The sequence below is a fragment of the Echiichthys vipera genome (assembly GCF_963691815.1).
Source record: "Echiichthys vipera genome assembly, chromosome: 1".
Taxonomy (NCBI): domain Eukaryota; kingdom Metazoa; phylum Chordata; class Actinopteri; order Perciformes; family Trachinidae; genus Echiichthys; species Echiichthys vipera.
In genome coordinates, this window is record NC_139826.1 from 31719134 (window position 1) to 31739539 (window position 20406).

General features: G+C 41.4%; 2 protein-coding genes across 3 annotated transcripts; one reads left to right on the top strand and one right to left on the bottom strand.

The window, feature by feature from the left end:
- The first annotated feature begins 502 nt into the window (after positions 1 to 502).
- On the top strand, positions 503 to 5292 carry dtwd1 (DTW domain containing 1). The gene is made up of 5 exons (XM_083911914.1): positions 503 to 707; positions 2541 to 2856; positions 3053 to 3190; positions 4525 to 4813; positions 4964 to 5292. Exons 2-5 carry the CDS (start codon positions 2599 to 2601, stop codon positions 5191 to 5193), a joined length of 915 nt encoding a protein of 304 aa, XP_083768040.1. The 5' UTR covers positions 503 to 707; positions 2541 to 2598; the 3' UTR covers positions 5194 to 5292.
- A 192-nt stretch (positions 5293 to 5484) lies between these two features.
- On the bottom strand, positions 5485 to 19887 carry nnt2 (nicotinamide nucleotide transhydrogenase 2). 2 transcript variants are annotated; one of them, XM_083911897.1, is made up of 22 exons: positions 19760 to 19887; positions 18962 to 19124; positions 17977 to 18206; positions 17680 to 17879; positions 17507 to 17594; positions 17332 to 17420; positions 17065 to 17252; positions 15748 to 15881; positions 15458 to 15649; positions 14794 to 14944; positions 13745 to 13906; positions 13548 to 13658; positions 13292 to 13437; positions 12509 to 12704; positions 11350 to 11583; positions 10243 to 10403; positions 9648 to 9827; positions 9404 to 9563; positions 7381 to 7462; positions 6606 to 6724; positions 6127 to 6242; positions 5485 to 6026 (listed from the first exon to the last, which is right to left on the bottom strand). In XM_083911897.1, exons 2-22 carry the CDS (start codon positions 19086 to 19088, stop codon positions 5880 to 5882), a joined length of 3213 nt encoding a protein of 1070 aa, XP_083768023.1. In that variant the 5' UTR covers positions 19089 to 19124; positions 19760 to 19887; the 3' UTR covers positions 5485 to 5879. The 2 variants fall into 2 exon arrangements, with proteins under 2 accessions (XP_083768023.1, XP_083768022.1); XM_083911896.1 differs by lacking the exon at positions 19760 to 19887 and having other exon boundaries at positions 18962 to 19325.
- Positions 19888 to 20406: the final 519 nt, after the last annotated feature.

A 20406-nucleotide genomic window follows, 5' to 3' on the forward strand; every position in this document is an offset into this window, starting at 1 on the left:
TTTTTGTTATTCATCTTGTTCAATGATGTTGAATGGTTTCACTGAATTACTGTTTTTTGACCATACAATCTATGGCTTTGACATAAAAAAAAATAAATTCATGGTGAAATATACCTGAACAAAGTATTCCTTATAAATAAAAATAAATTATAAACATATTCAAGGCGGCAAGGCTCTATTGACAATACCTGAAGGTGCATACACAAATAAATACAAATAAGATAAAGTTCATAGTACATACATAATAAAGTAAAAATATACGGCTTTTATCCCCTCCTAGCAGTCAATAAAAAAGTCCTCAAATAAGTTTCTATACACAAATAAATCAATATATCACACATTTGTATTTTGAGACCCTATCCCTATAAATCATATTTATACCAGAAAATAAATCTGCCTTAAATTCGGTGCTTAGCAACGGATACTTGAGAAAAGTACTCCTTCCGGGACAGTACTTCCGTCGTAGAAAGCAACGTCCATGCTGTTGGTTGAACATACCGGTCAGACGTTTGTCGTTAAGCTTTACCCCAGCGCTGGACCGGACACGTTTTCCTTTTTTTCGCGATTGACTCGTGGACCACGTGTCGCTTGCAATTCCAGTGTTTGTTTTCTGTTGGTTTTATCAGATGCAGATCAGTTTGAACAGATGTGTGTTTGACGGGAAGCAGCAGAAGCTAACAGAAGCTAGCTCCACTAGCATGAATGAGGTAATGTTGACTGTACTGTTCCTGTAACAGTATGTAAGCTAGGGCAGATGTACAAAAGTGTACCGCCAGATTTCACTGAGCTAAAGAGAAGAGAGCGATACCTAAAGGGTTAAATGTTAACTACATGCTGTGCTTTTAAACTATAGGATGCTAATTACCTAGTTGTATGTTGTTTGCTTTCTCCAACAGGCGTGCTGACATTAGCTAATGCTCTCCATGCATGAGTTAGTGTCAGGTGGCAAAATACTATTTTACTTAGTTTGTCAAATCAAATGGCTAACGTCGTGCACTGAACTGAATCTAGTCCCCCCCCCCCCCCCCCCCCCATAGACTGTTCAGTTTAGGAGATAAGAGAAGATATTTCTTTATTAGTCCCACAAAGGGGAAATTTCCATATTGCATCAATAAGAAACAATAAATTCTAGATAAATATACTAAATATGAACAAATATACACACAGAAAAGTTTAAAATATAAGAATATCAGGAACGATATATACAATACTTTAAATGTTTAAATAGACACTAAGGTACAGAGGAAAAATATTACTATCACTATTGCACATTGTGATTGAAATTCCCCTGAGCTAAGTATTTTACACTGAAGTGAACCCAGTTGGTGAACATTAGAGTGCAGTTATTGTCATTATATACTACGGTTCATCTAAACAGAAAGACCACCATAGATCCCATCACTCTGATGAGCTGTCAAATTGAAATAAGATCAGAAAATATGACTTATTGGATATGATAATAATATTGGGGTTTTAAACAGAGGGGAAAAGAAAAGCAAGTAAACTATAAAAATGTTCATCAAGTAACTAGATAAAATAAGGAAAACACTACACATGCCCACACACAGAAATGTATTTATTAGAGATGCACTGATCCAGTTATTTCAGATATCTGGGCTGGGCGTATCAGCCGATACCGATCCGATACTGTTGAAAGAATGAACCGTATACATTGCCATATGAGTGCAGGCATCAGGCTTGTTCTAAACATTTAGCCTTTTTAAAAGAGGTAACAAATTAACACATATAAATGTACTTAATATCATTTATTAACAAATAACAAAGTCGGGTCGCGGGGGCAGCAGCTTTAGCAGGGGACCCCAAACTTCCCTTTCCTGGGCCCCATTAACCAGCTCTAACTGGGGGATCCTGAGGCGTTGCCAGGCCAGTGTGGGGATATAATCTCTCCACCTAGTCCTGGGTCTTCCCCGAGGCCTCCTCGGATAAGCGGTTGAAGATGAGATGAGAAAAAATAAATAACACTTCAATGTAAAGTGCATTAAACAATTAAACCCTGTCCGGTGTTGCAATCATAGAATTGAAGTGACTAGATCGCTGTAACTGTATTGCTGTGCATGATATCAATAAAGAAGAAATGACTGGATTGTAATGCTGGCATGGCCTCATTCATCCGATATCAGCTCCGTAAAACAGATCTGTGCATCTCTAGTATTTATAAAAAAGCCTATTTTTTTAATGGTTATTCAAAGAAGATACTGATTCAACAATGGGAGTGGAGGTACCTGAACAGGAAGCTTGTGATATGAGACTGTCAACACAGAATTCAACCGACATATTACTTAACTAAAAACTATCCCATCTTATCATAATATTGGTGTTGTGTTTACATATTCAATCTCCCAACTCAATTTAACTTATTTCTCTAAAAAAAGACTCTTGTATGACCTTTTCTTAATAACAACTCTTGCTTGTTTACTGGCTTTTCCACATTATTATTGCACCTCTCACTTTTAAAGTTGTGTAAATGTTAGATTAATTATCTTTGCCAATATTTGCTTTGTTTTGTCATTCTTGTTCAGCTATGAGGGAAGGGCCCAAACACTTCATCATTGGTCTGTCAACATTTAAAGAGCAAGCATGAGTAGCCTGGATCAAGACCAGCATCTCCATCCTGGTTGCCGTGGCAAAACAACAGTCTCCAGTGATTCATCAGACACTCGTGAGCTTGCCAAGCAGCCTCTCCAGGGTCTAAAATTGGCATCACATGCAGTGCTGGAGAAGGCGCAGGAGAGAGGCAGGTTGAAATGCTCTAAATGTGGAGGATCAAGGATGTTCTTCTGCTACACATGCTGCTCATTACTGGGTGTCAGCCTGGAAGAAATCCCTTTAATCAAGGTCAGTGAGAGGTCAGAACCCTCTTGATTGTTCTTTTCAGAGAGGCCTCCAGCTACAGTATGGAGTTGCTGTAATAGTAGTATCCTAATGTGGAGTAAAAAACACAAGTCATGTGAGATCTGTGAAATTTTGCCCCCGGTGTGGTAATAATGTAGCTCTTCTGGACGTGACTCTACATATTGTTTATTGTGCTCAGCTTCCTGTGAAGATAGACATCATCAAGCATCCTAATGAGACAGATGGCAAGAGCACTGCGATCCATGCCAAGATCCTCGCACCCAATGACGTCACCATATACGCTTACCCCTGCATACCTGACTATGAAAAGGACAAGGTTAGTTGATTTTCATCATGACAGAATGGAGTTTAACGCACATTATTTTACATGTTTTGAGGGTCATTGTGAAGCTGTACCATAAGCTGAGACAAAGGATTATTTCCTGTATCAATTGTTAATCTACCCATCATTTTTGGTCAATAGAATCTAAAGAAACAAGAAATAATGAAAACTGCCATGTACATTTTTTTTAAAAGCTAAGGATCGGAGACATGACTTTTAGGTGCAGACGTTACATCTTCAAATATCTTTTTTCTGATCAACAATGGCAAATCCAAAGTCAATCAATTTACTATCACAGAATGCAACGAAAAGCAGCAATTCCTCATAATTAAGATGCTGTTTTTGAAGTGTAAAAGTTTAATCTTCCAAATAGTTGTAGCTTTTCTTTTTTATGAATGAATGAATAAACTAATTGTGTCAGCTCTAGTACGCTGTCTTCATATATCTGCTGCGTAATTTTCTTTTAACCTATTTTGAATGGATCAATTCATTTTGATTGTACATTAAAATCATTGCACCTTATTTTCCTTATTATGCATATATTTGTAATGCAAGCAGCTGCTTTAGAGTAATGTGTTTTAATACTGTTACTATCTTAGACTTCTCGTTATTGATCTCTTTGGGATGACTACGGCAAGGAAATTGAGTTTCCAGCAGCTTACGAAAAAAAACACGAGAGGTCATAAAACAATACAGTAAAACAGTAAGCAATGAACTCTTAGTTAAATATATATAAAGGAGAGATATGAATACAGGTAAAACAGAATTCACAGAAAATTAAATCAGATAACTTCAAGTGTAGAGAAAGCGTATAAGATCAAATATGACTATCCACTAAATTCACATTGAGGTAAATATCTGTTTTTGTGCATGATGTATACCTGGAAAAAGAAAATGTGGAATTTGTTATAGATTCAGAAGGTCCTGTCGGTTGCTGCAGTTTAATATTTCATGACAAGCTTGACAAGTTCAAATTTCTTAGTTATTTTTGGCAAAATCTGATAATCATAATCAGATACTGTAATTTGACTTGACTAAGAGAATTAGAGGCTTAAGGGCTCAAACTTTGATTGTTTATTACATTTGACAGTTTCCAACTTGATTCTTTCCCCCCTTCTTGCTCCCCTCTATTTACTGAGTTGAATGATATCAGATTTCCAACTTTATTAAGCTCCTTTCAAACTGTATTCATCTATTTGAATGCTTCCTACATTTACCTTGTCTAAATTACTACATTGTAGCAAGTTGCAGCCTATCTTAGAAAAACACATTTTTCACACATGATGGTGTCCAATTCTGATTCTGTGTTGTCTCTCGGCTCTCTCCAGGTGGTGTTGGTGTTCCCTGGTCCGGGGTCTGTCTCAGTTCATGACATGATGCAGTGTTTGCATGACATGAATGACAGCAGGTCACACGGCTCCTTTGATGAACCCCGCTTGAAGAGACTGAAAAGTGAGGCGGTTCAAGGTGTCCCACACACTGCAGAGATCCCAGAGTCAGGGATCCCAGATGAAGCAAAGGGCTTGGAGTCAAGGGTGTATCCCCTACAAAGGGTGGTCTTCATTGACAGCACATGGAACCAGACCAACAAGATCAGCACAGACGAGAGGCTGCAAGGTAATCACGAAAGATTGCATTTGTGCAGCTTTTCAAAGAGCTCTGACTGCTGGTGATTATTAGGGGCAAATTTACTTCACCCACAACGCTGTTTAACATGATCTCACTCTGTGTTAGCGTGCCTTCTGACTGACATGTGCTCTCCTCCAGATTTGCTCAAGGTAGAGTTGAAGACGAGGAAAACATGTTTCTGGCGCCATCAGAAGGGCAAACCAGACACCTACTTGGCTACTATCGAGGCTATTTATTATTTCCTCAAGGACTTCCATGAGCATTGCCTTGCTCAGGACTACAGTGGAGAATATGATAACCTTCTCTTCTTCTACTCATTCCTGCATTCAGTTGTCAACAAAGCGAAGATTTCAGCTGGAAAATGCTGAAAAATGCTGAAATCAGCTACAAGAGACTATTATGGACTGTAGCCGAAGAGTTGATTCACATGCAAACACCTGTATCATCAGTTTTATTTTGAGTGAGATTTGTTTTTGTGAGGGAAACAATTTGTGAAAGAACATGCAATAAAACACAAAGGGTTTACATTTGCCTAACATTTATGAGGTGTGTTTGATATGAGTAAATACAAGAAATATAGCACTGAAATTAAAACCCTACAGTTGCAACAAACTGAATAACAAAACCATCTGAAAATTGGTTAGATAATTTGTTTATTTTAAAAGCTGATCAACAAATATTGTGGTCTTTTCTTTAATTCAAAATGTAATTAATCAGAAAAGAAATGCATGATTGGTGTGATACCTAAATCCATGCTCTTCCCACTTTAGTTACACAGTATGATTTGAATGTTAAAATGTGCACAAGAAAATACTTTATACACATTTAAATATTTTTATTTACAAATCAGTACACATTTGTGTTTAAGTTATTCGTGTACCTTATTTTCAAAACAATCATCGTATGAATCTTGGGCATCTTTGCAATAGAATCACATTTGTCGCAGACCCAATAAATCTGTTTTCCAAAAGATATATCTTGAAAGCTAATAGTGGAAGTGATCTATGGACGTGCCTCTAACTACTGCCCATGATGGTTAGCTAATGAGGGGTAACTAGTAGAAGGTCTCTCTGATCTTTGCTTGCAGGCTGTCGCATGTCTTCTTAGCATCTCCCAGCAACATTGATGTGTTGGGCTTGTAGAAAATGGGGTTATCTACTGCAGCGTAGCCCACGCCCAAGGTACGCTTCATCACTATCACCTGGAGTAAAGTTTAAAAAAAGTATATGGTCACTTTTTGTATCACACAGAGATATTGTTGGTGCAGCTGTACATGTCAAAGGTAAAAAAGGCAGACCAACCTGTTTGGACTTCCACACCTCCAGGACAGGCATACCAGCAATTATAGAGTTGGGATCTTCTTGTGCTGCAGAATTCACTGTGTCGTTGGCTCCAATGACTAATGTCAAGTCTGTCTCTGTGGGCCGCATGCGTTTACATATTAACAGACATGACACACAAACGGCTAGCAAAATGCTCTGTAATCCTCCTCACTAATGTCATCTGGTTCCCCAGCACCACACTTATCTCTCTCTGTCATAAACAAAACCATGTGTCTCAGACTGCATGCCTGGTTGCTAAGAAAACAAGACCGTTGCTCTGATAACTTGGCATGACTAAATATAAAGACGCAACACAAGGCGGCTCCGAGCGCTGAAGAAAGGTGGGTGAGGTTACTACACATCATCTGATCTGATGTTATTATCCCAACACCTTCCTATCAAAGTGTCATCTGTGTAGCCATAAATATTTTAACAGCTCTATCTAGAAAGAAGTTTACCTGGGAAGTCTTCATTGATCTCATCCATCTCCAGGACCACATCATAGGGAACCCCAGCCTCAGCCAAGAGGACGTTCAGCTGGCCGGGCATACGACCGGCCACGGGGTGGATACCAAACCTGTTGGAGTTGGAGACACAAAATATTACTGATCATCAACGCTCAGTGATGTGCAATAAAAATCCACTGCTCTCTGAACAATGATGCCCTGCTTCTGTGGTGCCACCTGTTAAAATGCACCTGTCTATTTCAAAACAAGTTCAGATTGTGTTAGTAGTAGTTAGTAAGATCTTTCACTGAAGAGAAAAGTAAATAAAAGCAGAAGTACTCATTAAGCAGCACAGTGACTCTCAATGATATACCGGTATAACATTTGATGAATATTACTGATATATTCATGCGCAAGTCGCATTTTCATGTTAGTAGCTTTGATGAAGCTACTATCAACTTAATATTGTAGGGAGGTTCGATCTATAGCGTGTTTAAAATGTAAACTAGTACAATATTTCCCTCTGAAATGTAGTAGCTTAGAAGTAGCATGAAAATAAAATACTGAAGTTTGAAAATTGTACTCAAGTACAATGCTTGAGTAAATGTACTAAAAGGGTATTTCTGTCTCTTGAGTCAGTGCTGTGTAATATCATTTAAAAAGTAGTTGTCTTTTTTAAGTGACCAATAGATACATTTTTTAAACTCTCAGGACAAACCCACTGAGGAAAGAAGCCTCAGTACTCTTGTTTATAACGTAGATAAAGAGCCTTAGTGCAGTCATTCACCTGACATCCTTGCCCTGCTCTTTCAGCATCTTCACCATATCTGCAATCGGGTACTGAGCTTTCGCTGCACACAGACCCCAACCTGAGCACAAACACATACAGAGAATAAACATGAAATAGCCCCCCCAAAAAATGCAGTCCTAACCCTGGAATATAATGATCTTTATTATCCTTGTGATTCTTCCTTGGTTGCTGGAGTTTATTATCCATTCCAAAACATTTCCTTTTCTGGTTTTGGGTTTAGTTTATGGACGTATAAATGAATGGAATTAATCCGATTTTGAAATGAAAGCACAGCAACCCAACAGGGGTTCAAAAACAACAATAAAACCAGTGATTCCTCTACCCTTCATTCTTTCTTTTGTCCTCATCCACCACAAGTCTTCTCTTTCGTATTAAATAATAGTGGTTCATTGGTTGGAGAGACATTTTTCTTCCGAAACCTTTTCGCATGTGTGGTGTGCATTTGGGTCCCCTGCGTGCAAAGGACTCCTTTGCCTGGGTCTGCTTAACCCCCATTTAACCCTGGTGGTCAGGTACCTTGTAGAGTTCAGCATTACCCCTAATCGAGTTTCTTGAAGCCGGTCGCCCGTAACGCGTATCCTCTAATTCCCCAGACAACTGGAGCCTTCTGTTTCCTCACTGCCTAGCTTTGTTGTTGACAGGGCACATGGAGAAATCCTGAGTCTGGACTCAATAGCTCTTATGACTTTTCACTGTTTCTCTAATCAAACCAGCATGCTGGACCACACAGCTGTCCTTGCGTTGGTTTGAAGCCACTGGAAAACAACAGCAATCGGAGTATCCAAGTTATTCAGTGGTTCCTCTCGCTCAGGTCACTCAACAACTACTCAGTCGTCAGACAAGGCTGCCCTTTTCCCATTTAATAAATCAGGATGTGGTCAACCATCTCGCTCTCAAAAATCAAACCCATCATCCTTTACTCTTTGCCGACAAACACTCACTTTATTAATTTGAAGAGGCTGTGGGATCATTTGTGGATGAACTGCTCCCTCTTGTGGGTGCCATGTTTTAAATATAGTATTCTGATTTTAATTAATTACTGCTATATCAATTATGCCAACATCCCAACCATTTCCAAAGGCTTTACGAAAGCTTTTAGCTTTGATCCCCATATTGACAGAGCGGTCAGGCTCAGCTTCGTTGTCAAGTGAAGTTAACCAGACGAGAGAGATCGTTGATGTTATTGATCCAGACAGTCTGAAAAGCTGCAGCTGGAGTGCAGAGGAGGACCCAGCTCTCCAGTGATGAGGGAGTCTGATATCAAAGCTGTGCTCCACCTTAGTCTCTGATGTCAACCCAAACCTTGTTCTGCACCCATCTCTTCAAATAGGCTCTGCTCTTTTTCAGGAGTTTCTTCACTTTGTACCAGAGGAGAAGCGTTGCATGGTTTAAAATGACCACCAATATCTGGTTAAATGTGTCTTTAGCTGAGTAAAATGACAAAAAACTGCTCTAGTTTGTGCTTGTGTATTATTACTTGTGTGATCTTCCTTTTCTTTCGTACACATATTTTAGTATCACTGTTGGAGGTTTTCATTGCCAAAGCCTGCTTCCCATTGTTGTGCACATCATAAGACATTAAACATTGAAAAGTGAAAATAGTCCTATAAAGCCTTTTGTGGCTCCAGAGGGAGCTGTGTGAAATTGTTTTAAATGATGTCACTTGAGTCAGCGTTGGTTAGCCTCGAAGACTGAAGTTTGAAAACTGCCGGTGTGGTGTTAGAAAGAAGCCTACAGATCTCTGCAGCCGCTGCCTAAACAACACCCAAATCTTCACATTTCTTACTCAAGTCAAATTGCAGTGAGGGCAATTTCTCTCTGAAATCTCTGGTTCTTTTGTGTTTTATCCTATTTTAAAAAGAAATGGAGGGGAAAGTTGTTTTTTTTAAGTTTTGAAATTAAACCTTGGTCATTTTGCTTATAGTTTCTTTCCCAGAACCTGATTCCATACGGAAAATAAAAAAAAATGTTTCACGTCTTTTACATGTTGAGTTTGTACCTGGTGTGATGATGATGCTGCTGGCTTCTTTGATTATGTCAATGGTCTGGTCCACGTTGACCTCAGTGTGAGTGCCAACAATCTCCATGGGCTTACCACCGGCTGTGGAGGTGGTGCCGTACCCACCCAGGATCACATTGGGCAGGGAGCGATTCATAGCCTTAGAAGACGAGAGGACAATAACTCAGGCTCAGGTAATTATGCAAGTTCACACGTGTTGCAGGATAGATGCGTGTCTACTCACCACACACATGATGTAGGAGAGGATGGCACCGGAGGAGCCAATCAGAGCTCCAACAATTGTCATCAGGTTGTTTTCTAGTAAGAAGCCCTCAGCACAGAGCGCCCATCCAGAGTAGCTGTTCAACACGGTGATGACCACGGGCATGTCAGCACCACCGATGGCTGCTGTTAGAGTTACGCCCTATGGAGAGGTTGGATAGGAAATAAGATGATAATAAGAGTTATTTGAGCCACTTGAGCTTGTTTTACGATGCAGCAATATTCAAAAGAGTTCTTCTAAAACTGTACAACCAAGATTTCAAAAATGTTTATAATCTCCTATCATGAGGTTTCTGAAGTAATTTTCCATTAGAGAATCACATTTTGCTCACGGGTACACAGAGTACAAGTCACTTACGAGGTTCCAACTATTAATATGCGTAAAAAGATCACGTAACACATGTATTTATAAGAGTGAGTGACATTCTACTCCAAGACAGGGAAAAACAACTTTAAGAATAAATAAATTAAATAAAGATTTGTTGAAAGAAAAGTTGCACATCTTCAAATGTTTTGTGCTTCACTTGTTCTCAGCTTAGGGAATCGTAGAAACTCACCATAATAGTGGAAAGCCCAGACACTCCCACTAGACAACCCATACCAGTGCCGTAACTGGAACTGAGCATAAAGGGCACCATGCCTCCCACTGACGCTGCCATTAGACCTGCGTTCATCATGTGTCGTCCTGGCAACAGCAAGGGGGCGGAGCTCAGGACGCCTACAACCAAAAAAAAAAGAAAACATTTCCAAGAAACATTTTCGGAGAAGACTGAAATCATTGCCATGCTGTTGTAAGGCTGTTGGGAATATAAAACAAAATAAAACATGTAAACACACTTTTCTCTTAAGCAGTGGTGTTGAGTGTCTTTGAACTCTCCGACTTCTCTAGGGAGGCCTCTAATCAGCCGTCTACCAGTCTGCCCCATCCACAATTCAGACAGCCGCCCTCCACCAACCACAGCCATACAGCCACTACCCACAACAAATTACCAGAAAGCTTCTCATGTGTTCCTCTTGATCAGTCGCACTGCAATTTAAATTATTGACTGCTAACACGATACATGCACACAACCCCCCCCGCCCGCCACCATCCCAGGCCTGGATTTACGAGAGGATCTTTGACTTTAACTAGATGAAAGAGACAATCAAGCTCCAGAGGACACAAAGCTCAGTGTGTTTATAGTTATTAGTGTGTCTGTGTCGAATGAAGAACAATGAACAGACTAGGAAAGGACATATTCTACAGACTTTAAATCATGTCACATACACTATATACATACTTAAGCACTATAGATGGGACAGATATTCTTTAAAGGGGAGATATTATGATAATTTTAAGATTCATACTTCGGGATCTACTGAGAAATGTTAACATGCTGCAATGAGCCCCTCTTCTGCTCTGATTGGTCAGCGTTTCTGGGTGTTCCTCATCTGCACTCTCTGCGTCTCTGCACCGTCATTGCACCTGGGGAATGACTGTAATGGAACTTTCTACAGTACAGCAGTCCTGATGACTTGTTTAAAGTCACAGTTTCCGAATACTGGCTGTGTGCATTGCTCTGTGGATTGAGCCTTTTGATACTTATAGTATTTATATAGCACCTGAACCTGTTTTATAATAAATAAATAAAAAGACATCATCATCTTTAAGTAAAATACATTACCTTGAAGCTTGCCGTAGGCCACCAGTGAGCCACTGAAAGTGACGCCTCCGATGTAGGTGCCCATATACGCCACGGTCTTGAGTACGCCAGCAGCAGGGTGAGTGTCCAGGTGGGGGAACTCAATCATGAACTCTGCAATGCAGGTGAAAACCGCTGCCAGCCCCACAAGGCTGTGGAAGGCTGCCACGAGCTGCGGCAAGTCTGAGATTTCAATACGCTTGGCAATGGTCAGACCTGAGATGTGAAGATCCAACAAACAAGAGATTCCAGTAAAGATCCGACAAACGAGAGATTCCAGTAAATCTGTGAGTTACTACAGTGGCTGGCTGAGGCAAGCACCAGACACTACAGTTCTCATGCACATTGGCTGTGTTTGAATACAAAATAGGGAAAATATCAAGTAAAAAAAAGAGCAAATGGTTAAAAGGCAAACACGTGCTTTTAGTAACTTTACTCTTAATAAACAGGATCTTCAAAGTCAATCTAATGGGTCCCAAGTCAAGTATTTAAATGTGTTTTCTCAAAAACATACGGTCACTTATTTAACATTGAGTAAACCCTCATGCTCTGCTGTCTGCGTGTGTGTGTGTGTGTGTGTGTGTGTGTGTGTGTGTGTGTGTGTGTGTGTGTGTGTGTGTGTGTGTGTGTGTGTGTGTATGTTAATTAAAACATCATACATCATCCTGCTTTTTTAAATGACTATTAACATGTAACACATTCACACATGATGACGAAATCCCCTCATCTCAGTATCTGGACAGGATGATTGATGTCCTGTTATGAGTTAGCAAAAAAAGTCACACTCTTCAAAAGCCTGGTGGAGTCGCATGCAAAGTTAATAACATGCAACTCATTCATGGTGGTCTTGTGGTTTTCTAAACAAACTGTTGGACTTCAAAAAGGAGCCAAAGCTCGAGCTTTATTAATTTAGTTGAGACTGAATCCCAGAGATGCCTCGTTGGTAGTGAGTCTCCTTGCCTTGATACAGCACTGTATGCTTCCTATGGGATTCAGATAGTAAACGACAACAAGAGCTATTCTGAAACTAAATTAGACAGTGCTGCAATTGACTAATCGGTGCCAGAGTGGGCATTTCGCAGCCTGTCAATCACTACGTGTATCTCAATTGTAGATCCTCTAAAAGCAGTAAAAAACCTACCCAGGGTTCCTCCAGTGGCCATGGCCAGAGACATCTGAGACAGCAGCTCTGGTGAGGGTTTGAGGGCACCGAGGGTGGCAGCGATGCCGCCCGCAACTCCCATCATGCCCAGGGTGTTCCCCAAGCGACTGGTGCCCTGGGCAGAGAGGCCTGCCAGCGCTCCGACACAACACAGGCCTGAGCCCAAATACATCATCTGAGGTAAAAAAAACAAAAAACAAAAAAAAACAAGTCAGACTTATTCATGTAGCACTTGATAACATTTTCAGACAGACACGTTTTTATATTGCCTCTTACAGTGTATTTGTTATTATATTTTACATGTGCCTTACATTTACAGCTTACTGTTTTTGTTTAATGGAGCCTCCAAACATTTTTGCAAAATCCCTTGAATACGAAACCTAATCGAAATACTTTTTTTAGTCGATTAAGAGATAATTAAATCAACTATTTTTGTGTCAATTAATTTTTTGTTAAAAAATTAATTGAAAGCTAGTGGACTAAATGTTTTTGGGTTTTGGACTATCGATCTCACAAAACAGGTTAAAGACGTCACCATTGATTCTGGGAAACTGTGATGGACATTTTCAAGTATATTCTGACATTTTATAGTCTTAACCACTCTAATACTCATCAATAACATAAATATAAAAACACTTTGAACACAGCAACAGTCATCTTGAGTACCACATTGATTCATTTCACTGACCAGTCGATTAATACATCCTTTATGTATGTTAATGAGAAAACGTGAGTGGAACGAAGAGATAGAACTCCTGTGACCTGCTCGATGTTGTATCCAGCAGCCACCGAGGCTCCGTATCCCCCAACAAATGCAGCCCCAGGCAGCATGTACAGGTAGTTGTACTCAGGAGGGTCAGTGGGACGCTTGAACATGTCCAACATCCTCTGGGTGATCAGGAAACCACCTGCATATACATTATATACACACACACATACATACATAAAAAATCATTTAATTGGACAGGTAATTAATCTTCTTTTGTTTTTTTTTGTGTTTTAGTGTTGAACGACAGACCGGCAATGTTGATGGAGGAAACAAAGGCCGCAGCAAGAGCGAGACTCTCTGGCAGCGAGGAGGGTGTGAGACCTCCGCCCATCAGCACCAGACCTCCAACAGCTGTCAGACCTGAGGACAGACAGAATGAAGCATCAGAAAAACACCTATACCAGGTTTCTAAATGTGGCCATAACCATCTTATATTGACTCCTGACCTGAGATGGCATTGGTGACAGACATGAGGGGTGAGTGCAGAGCGGGGGTCACGCCCCACACTGTGTGGTATCCCACAATCCCAGACAAGCCGAAGGTGGTGACCATCTGAGTGAAGGCTGCGTTGGGGGAGATGATGCCCAGAGCCAGACAGGTGGACACACCTACAGAAACAGAACAGCAGCGTCACCTGTGTTCACTTCTTTAAACACTGATGTAATGGAAAAAATATGCAGTTTTATGCACTGGAATAATTAAATAGAAAATAACAAGTAATGCAAGTATTATGATTCATATTTTCTCTTGAACTTCAAAGAACTGAATTTGTATGTCAAACCTGACTAAAAATGTGTTCCCCACTGTGTTCAATAATGAGTGTGTTCATTCAAAAGTCCCATTAAGACCAGATGATCTCAGCTTTATTTTTTTTTTAAACCCAATTAGATCTAACTAAAGATTATTTTTACTATCGAAAAATATGCGGTCTAGTGGCAGTTTTCCAAGCCTTTTATTACATAGGACAGACAGGAAATGGGGTGAGAGAGAGGGGGAGACTTGCAGAAAAAGGCCGTAGTTCAGAGTCGAACCCGCGGCCGCTGCATTGAGGACCTTCAGCCTCTTTACATGGGGCGACTGCTCTAACCACTCAGCCACCGGCCGCCCCATCAATTCCTTTTTTTGGTCAATAAACTTTTTTTTACCCCTGATTTCCTAAAGAGGGACATTGCTTTTTCTGTCTAACCAAAGACGCTCAGTTTATTACGATGTAAGACAAAAGCAGCACTCTTAAGAGACATCAAGAGGTTTGGCATTTATATTGGAAAATGTGATTTTATTGTAGAATGCACAATTAACTGATTATCAAGACAGTTGGTTATTATTATTTCACTCAACTAATTGTTTCCGCTCTATTTGGAACTTTTAAGGCCAAACAAAACTAAATAATTTGATTAAATTGTTATCCAAATAATATAATTTTCTGCAGTAGAGAATCTCATAGAATTCTCATAGTCTGAATGTTTCTGTATGTATCTGTGCATTCATATCTGACCTGCAGTGTAGACGCCAGCAGAGGTCATGGTGCGCTTGAAGGGGGAGACCTCTTTGGTTTTCTCAGCCTCCAACTCCGCGACTGATTTCTGTTTCACTGGAGCTGGGGGGACTGTTTTGGGGAGAGGGGACGGGAAAATGTTCTTTCCGTCCTGGACACATTAGAGAAACACACACGAGGACCAGTGCGAGAACACAGAGTTTTGCGTGAGAAACAGACATCAAGACTTTGGAGTCTTGCGTTGTGGGAGATATCGCCTTGATGGTGGGGGCACTTGAAATACAAACTCATGGACCGCATGGATTATACTGAACAAACAGCAGTCGTGAACCAGTTAGCAGTGGTTTTCAAAGATAAATTCCCTTTTCAGGAGCCTGAAAAATGCTTAGTTTAAAAAACGAGTAAGCCGATATGTCATGATGGGGTTGCATGCCTTCCCTGTCATAAACAATGTATCAAAGCCAAATTTCCTGGAAAAGTATATTTTGAAACGTTCATAACATTCTTGCTGGGATCCAATACTCGCTATTCCCAGCTGGGATCGGGTTTTTAGTACTTATTTGGCGCAGTAATCTAGCATGACAGGATCTGATAGCTCATGCCGAGAGGGAGGGAGAGATGCCAGCGGAGACGGGGGGCTGCCAGCGGACAGTTAAAAACCCACCTTCATAACAAGAGTCCCACGGATGACGTGATCAAGTGTTCCGTAGTCAAATTCGTCTTTGGGCTCGAAGTGGAAGTATTCCTTGTCTGGGCTAATGGCCTTCAGCAGCTTCAGTATGTTGTTTGAATACAGTGTGCTGGCTTGGGTTGCCATGCGGCTGGGCAGGTCTGTGTAGCCAATGTGTGTTACTCCCTGGTTATTAAAAAAGTGAATCATCAGTAAATTTGACATAAAGACTTTATAAAGGATTTCTACTGTTCTTTATCAGAGACTGCTGGCTATGCAGAAACCTTGTGAACATGCAGCTCTCCAGGCTTAGTGGTCTCGATGTTGCCCCCTGCCTCTGCGGCCATATCCACCACCACAGAGCCGTCCTTCATCGACTCCACAAACTCCTTCTTGATCAGAATGGGAGCCCTCTTCCCTGCATGGCGACAGTAAAACAAAGTGATATGAGATGCATTAAATGTTCCTAATATCATGCAATGTCAATGTCTTTAAACTGACCTGGTTATGTAACAGACTATTTTATTTCTCTTATGAAATATGAGTTCCCTTTGCCTGATTTTTAGTTCTTCTTGATTTATTCAATTCAATTCAAACAACTTTATCTATCCCCACAGGGCAATTCAGCTTGCAGCCTCAGTCACATAGAAACAAGAAACAACAACAAAAACAAGACACATACAGCATCCACTCTGTCGGTACTGCAGGTTGGCAGAGGCAACCAGAGCTAGCAGCATGTAACAATAGGAAATAAATAATGAATAAATATACACATTAAGGGTCTCAGGTGTACAATGCCTGGCCTGTGTTCGGGGGGGGGGGGGGGGGGGGGGGCAAGGTAACGCCGCCCTGAGGACATCAAACAGAATGCCTGACCAAGGATGTGGTCAGGATGACTAATGACCTTTCTGGCTTTCTGGATGACTTGTTTTTTCCAGATCGATGGAAAATAAAATCAGTGATTTAGTCTCCGTTTGTGTTTTGCCGTCTTGGCCAGGTCTTCCTTGAAAAAGTGATTCTTAATTTCAATAAGACACCAATGGGATAGACTTTCCAAGTTGGGAGGTAGAAGGGCTCCTACTACCGATATGTCCAAAATCTTCCATCCTGATATATAACATTTCATATATCAATAACGATATCACGATATAGCACGTTTTCTAGTAATTTCATAAATAAATAGTCCATATGCAATAACCACATGTAACGCCTATTCTTGTATACTCCTGGGGGAATTAAATGCATGACAAATCAAAAGTAGTGTAGTATTTTCTCATTTTATTAAGAACTTTAGAGCAAAAAAATGAACATGAGTTTCCAGTGGAAAAAAATAAATATTTAAAAATATTTTTTCAGCTATAAGTTGACTGTTGACTTGCATGCACAGAAAGAAAATGTGGTATTTCAAGACACAGCGTGAATGTGTATCACGATATCTCCATAATATAATAGGATTCCATCGATAGGCGATGCATTATCATATTGAACTATCGCCCCGCCCTAGGTGGCCGTCCGCTGCATTAAAAAAACACTGATTAATCAAATATTGATTAATGAAGCTTTAAACACCAACAGTGTGAGAAGGTATCAGTGTGACTGACCTGGAATCAGGGCAGTGCTGATGAGAATATCGACCTCTTTACACTGCTTGGCGAAAAGGGCCATCTCAGCTTCGATGAACTCCTTAGACATCTCCTTGGCATAACCGCCGACGCCCTCTCCAGACTCTTTTAAGTCCACCTCCAAAGGCTCTGCCCCAAATGATTTGAACTGCTCCAGGGCTGCTGGTCTAAAACAGTCAGGTTAGTAAGGTCAAATTCCTGATCATTACAACCTTCATCACTCAGTCATAATTCCCCATCTTATACCTGGTGTCAAATCCTCTCACTATGGCGCCCATTGACTTGGCTGCACCTGCTGCTGCCAAACCAGCCACTCCACCTCCTATCACCAGGACCTGTGTTAAACAGAAGAATTATGGCACAAAGTAGGGACCTTTGAGGACGGTTGAAAAGAAAAGGCTGTTGGAAGACACTCAGTTACCTTAGCGGGGGGTACTTTTCCTGCCGCTGTAATCTGACCAGTAAAGAACCTGCCAAATTGGTTAGCAGCCAGAATCACAGCCTTGTACCTACAAAACAAACATTCAAGTCACATTTACTGTAACCAGACATTCCTGAATCTGAATATGCATGTAAATGTCTATTTTTCTTCACCCAGCGATGTTGGCCATGGAGCTGAGAGCATCGTAGCCCTGTGCGATGGTGACTCTGGGCACCTGGTCCATGGCCAGCACATTGCTATGCCTCTCTGACAGCTTGCTCATCAGCTCTGGGTTCTGTGCTGGATAGATGAAACTCACCAAGGTGGAGTTAGACTTCAGGAGGTCTGCCTCGCTAAGACTAGGGGCTCGAACCTACAGCAGGACAAAGAACGTCAGAGGATGAGAAATTTAGTGACATCTAGACTCAAACTATACATCGAATCAAACAGGAGATGTGTTCAGTACGAACCTTGAGGACCAGGTCTGAGCCAAGGGCCCCAGTGACGTCAGTGATGGTGGCTCCAGCATCTTTGTATTGCTGATCAGAGAACTTGGATTCCTCTCCGGCTCCACTCTCCACCTGCACCTTGAAGCCCTGTTTGACCAGCGCCTCCACCCCCGCAGGAGACAACGCCACACGGCGCTCATTCAGTAGGGTCTCCTTAGGAACCCCAACCACCAGGTCCTTGTAGAGCACACCTGAACACACAAACCGGCTGAAAGTTGAGTCTGCACATACAAATGCATCACATATCAGAAGCTTTCACACAAAAAACGAAATAATTTTATAATAAAAACAAGGGAGCTTTTGTTTCTTTCTGTGCAGCAACACAAGAGAGCATGCGTGTGCAGTCGAGATTGTGCGGCTGGGAACAGTTTCAGGTTACACATTTATCTCCATACATGGCACGGTGACCTCGCCACCATGGAGACATTATTAGCAGGTGATTGGCACAGAGCCAGCCCCCTCATAGAGAGGCCTGCACTCCCACGCAGACACGCTCAAGATTCAAACTATAAAGGCACTCAGTAACTCGCAAAACTCTCACAAACACTCTGTGACATGTGCCCCGTGAACAGACTCCATAAACAAATGTCCGTGAACGTAATCTGCCGGACTGCGGTCAAACTTTTACACGTCACCTTTAACTGACCTCTCATGTGTTCTCACATGTTAGCAGCTCCTACAGCGAGAGTGAGCATAGCCACGGCCTGCTTCACTTCAGCTCACCCTATTTGGGAACATCTCTAGCAACCTGCTGCAAAAAGTTCACAATCCGTGGAGTTTTCCACTCTTCTGGCCAGAGGGAGAGCGTCCTCGAGTGAACTCTCAAACCTCAGACACGGAGGGAAATTCCAAACCAAGAGAAAGCATGCAGGCCTGGGATGTCCTCTGTGAAAAATACTGTGAGGTTAAGCTGAGAGTTTTTTTAATAGAGTTGTACATTTCCTACCTCTAGAGGCCTTTTGGTCCCATAACACAGGGAAAGTCCTGAAATGCCTCCTTCCAGGAATCCTCTGACGGACCCCTCGGGGGAACAAAACAGAGGAGCTGGAGATGCAGCGCAGGAGGGTCGACATGGCCACTGAGTGTCCGGCCTGAGGCTCCCTCTGGCTCTTGAATATAAACCCAAATAAGCAGAGGTTGTTGGTAAGTTAACACTACTTCTGCATCTGCTGTCAAAGAACAAAGCACATTATAATCCCCCCCACTCTTCAGAAGTAGGTCCTGGCCCCTCTATAGTCACAGGTTGTCTGTGCTGGGAGGCCTACAGACAGCAAAGTGACATTTCAGCTCTGCAGGACACGACACACACTCACACACACATCGCCCTGGGTTGATTACACACTCCGGGCTTGTTCGCGAGATCTGGAATTATGACGGCACAGGGGGGAAACTGTGCCAAGTCTGGCCTGGTTGTTGTGAGCAAGAGGAGAGAGAACATGGCAGAGGAATCTGATCAAATGTTGTGGGGCTACTTGGGGACAGCAGGACACACAGACATACACACACACAAAAAAGTGTGTTGACATGTGCTGGTCTCTCAAAAACACACAGTTACATCACCTAAAAACAAACACAACTTGTGGAAACTTGTGGTACTCTGCTTGGTGTTTTGATTTCAGCTGTTTCTGAGAGATTTTTACCCCATTCATTCACTGAATTACACCTGCCCTTCATCCTCCACCTTCAGCTAACTTATCCATAAAAAGAAGGATTTGCTGGTTGAGTATATTATTGTCAGACTTGCCTTTCAGATTTCCAGAAAGAGCAGGTTGATGGTTCAACTTTCCCTCCTCAGCAGCAGCAGCGTCACCTGTGTGAGACGTCCTGTCGTCTGCTTGCAGGGACAGACAGACGACCTTCCGCAGTTTCGATATCAGAGTCGCACTATTTATGTATAAATAGCAAAGTCATGTGACTTCACTCATGACCACCCCTGAAGCAGATAAACTCTGCAGCCGCTACCTGAGAATTAAAGGCTGGATTAACATGTTTATCACAAATAGTCGCTGCCTGTCTGGTAACTTTATTTTGAAAAGATATGCACACACACTCACACACGCGCTCACACACATACACAGACGGTGTGGGGGTAGTATGTTTCGTTTCCCACGCAGAAGGGAGTAAAACAAACAAACAAATGTTTAAATTACACAAACAAAATTGGGGAAAATCTAACTCTCGGTTTTTTTTAGACTTACTGTATTTTATTTTCTGGACGCAGGGTGACGCTAGAGCGCGCCAGAGAAACATGTAAAGCTTACTTAAATGTTGGACGACCATGACCAAACACTATTGTAATCAAAATACTACTGACATTATGATTATTATTATCATTATCAACATTACAATTATGATTATCATTATCATTAATATTATCATTACTATTATAAT

Bases quoted from the DNA above. Each gene is read 5' to 3' on its own strand.
- dtwd1 (XM_083911914.1), top strand. From the start codon at position 2,599: ATGAGTAGCCTGGATCAAGACCAGCATCTCCATCCTGGTTGCCGTGGC. The intron at 3,191-4,524 runs GTTAGTTGATTT...GGCTCTCTCCAG, and splicing joins CTGACTATGAAAAGGACAAG to GTGGTGTTGGTGTTCCCTGG. The intron at 4,814-4,963 runs GTAATCACGAAA...GCTCTCCTCCAG, and splicing joins CACAGACGAGAGGCTGCAAG to ATTTGCTCAAGGTAGAGTTG.
- nnt2 (XM_083911897.1), bottom strand. From the start codon at position 19,088: ATGTCGACCCTCCTGCGCTGCATCTCCAGCTCCTCTGTTTTGTTCCCC. The intron at 15,650-15,747 runs GTTTCTGCATAG...TTTAATAACCAG, and splicing joins GAGAGCTGCATGTTCACAAG to GGAGTAACACACATTGGCTA. The intron at 14,945-15,457 runs GTGGGTTTTTAA...TAATGTGTCCAG, and splicing joins GTGGGACTCTTGTTATGAAG to GACGGAAAGAACATTTTCCC.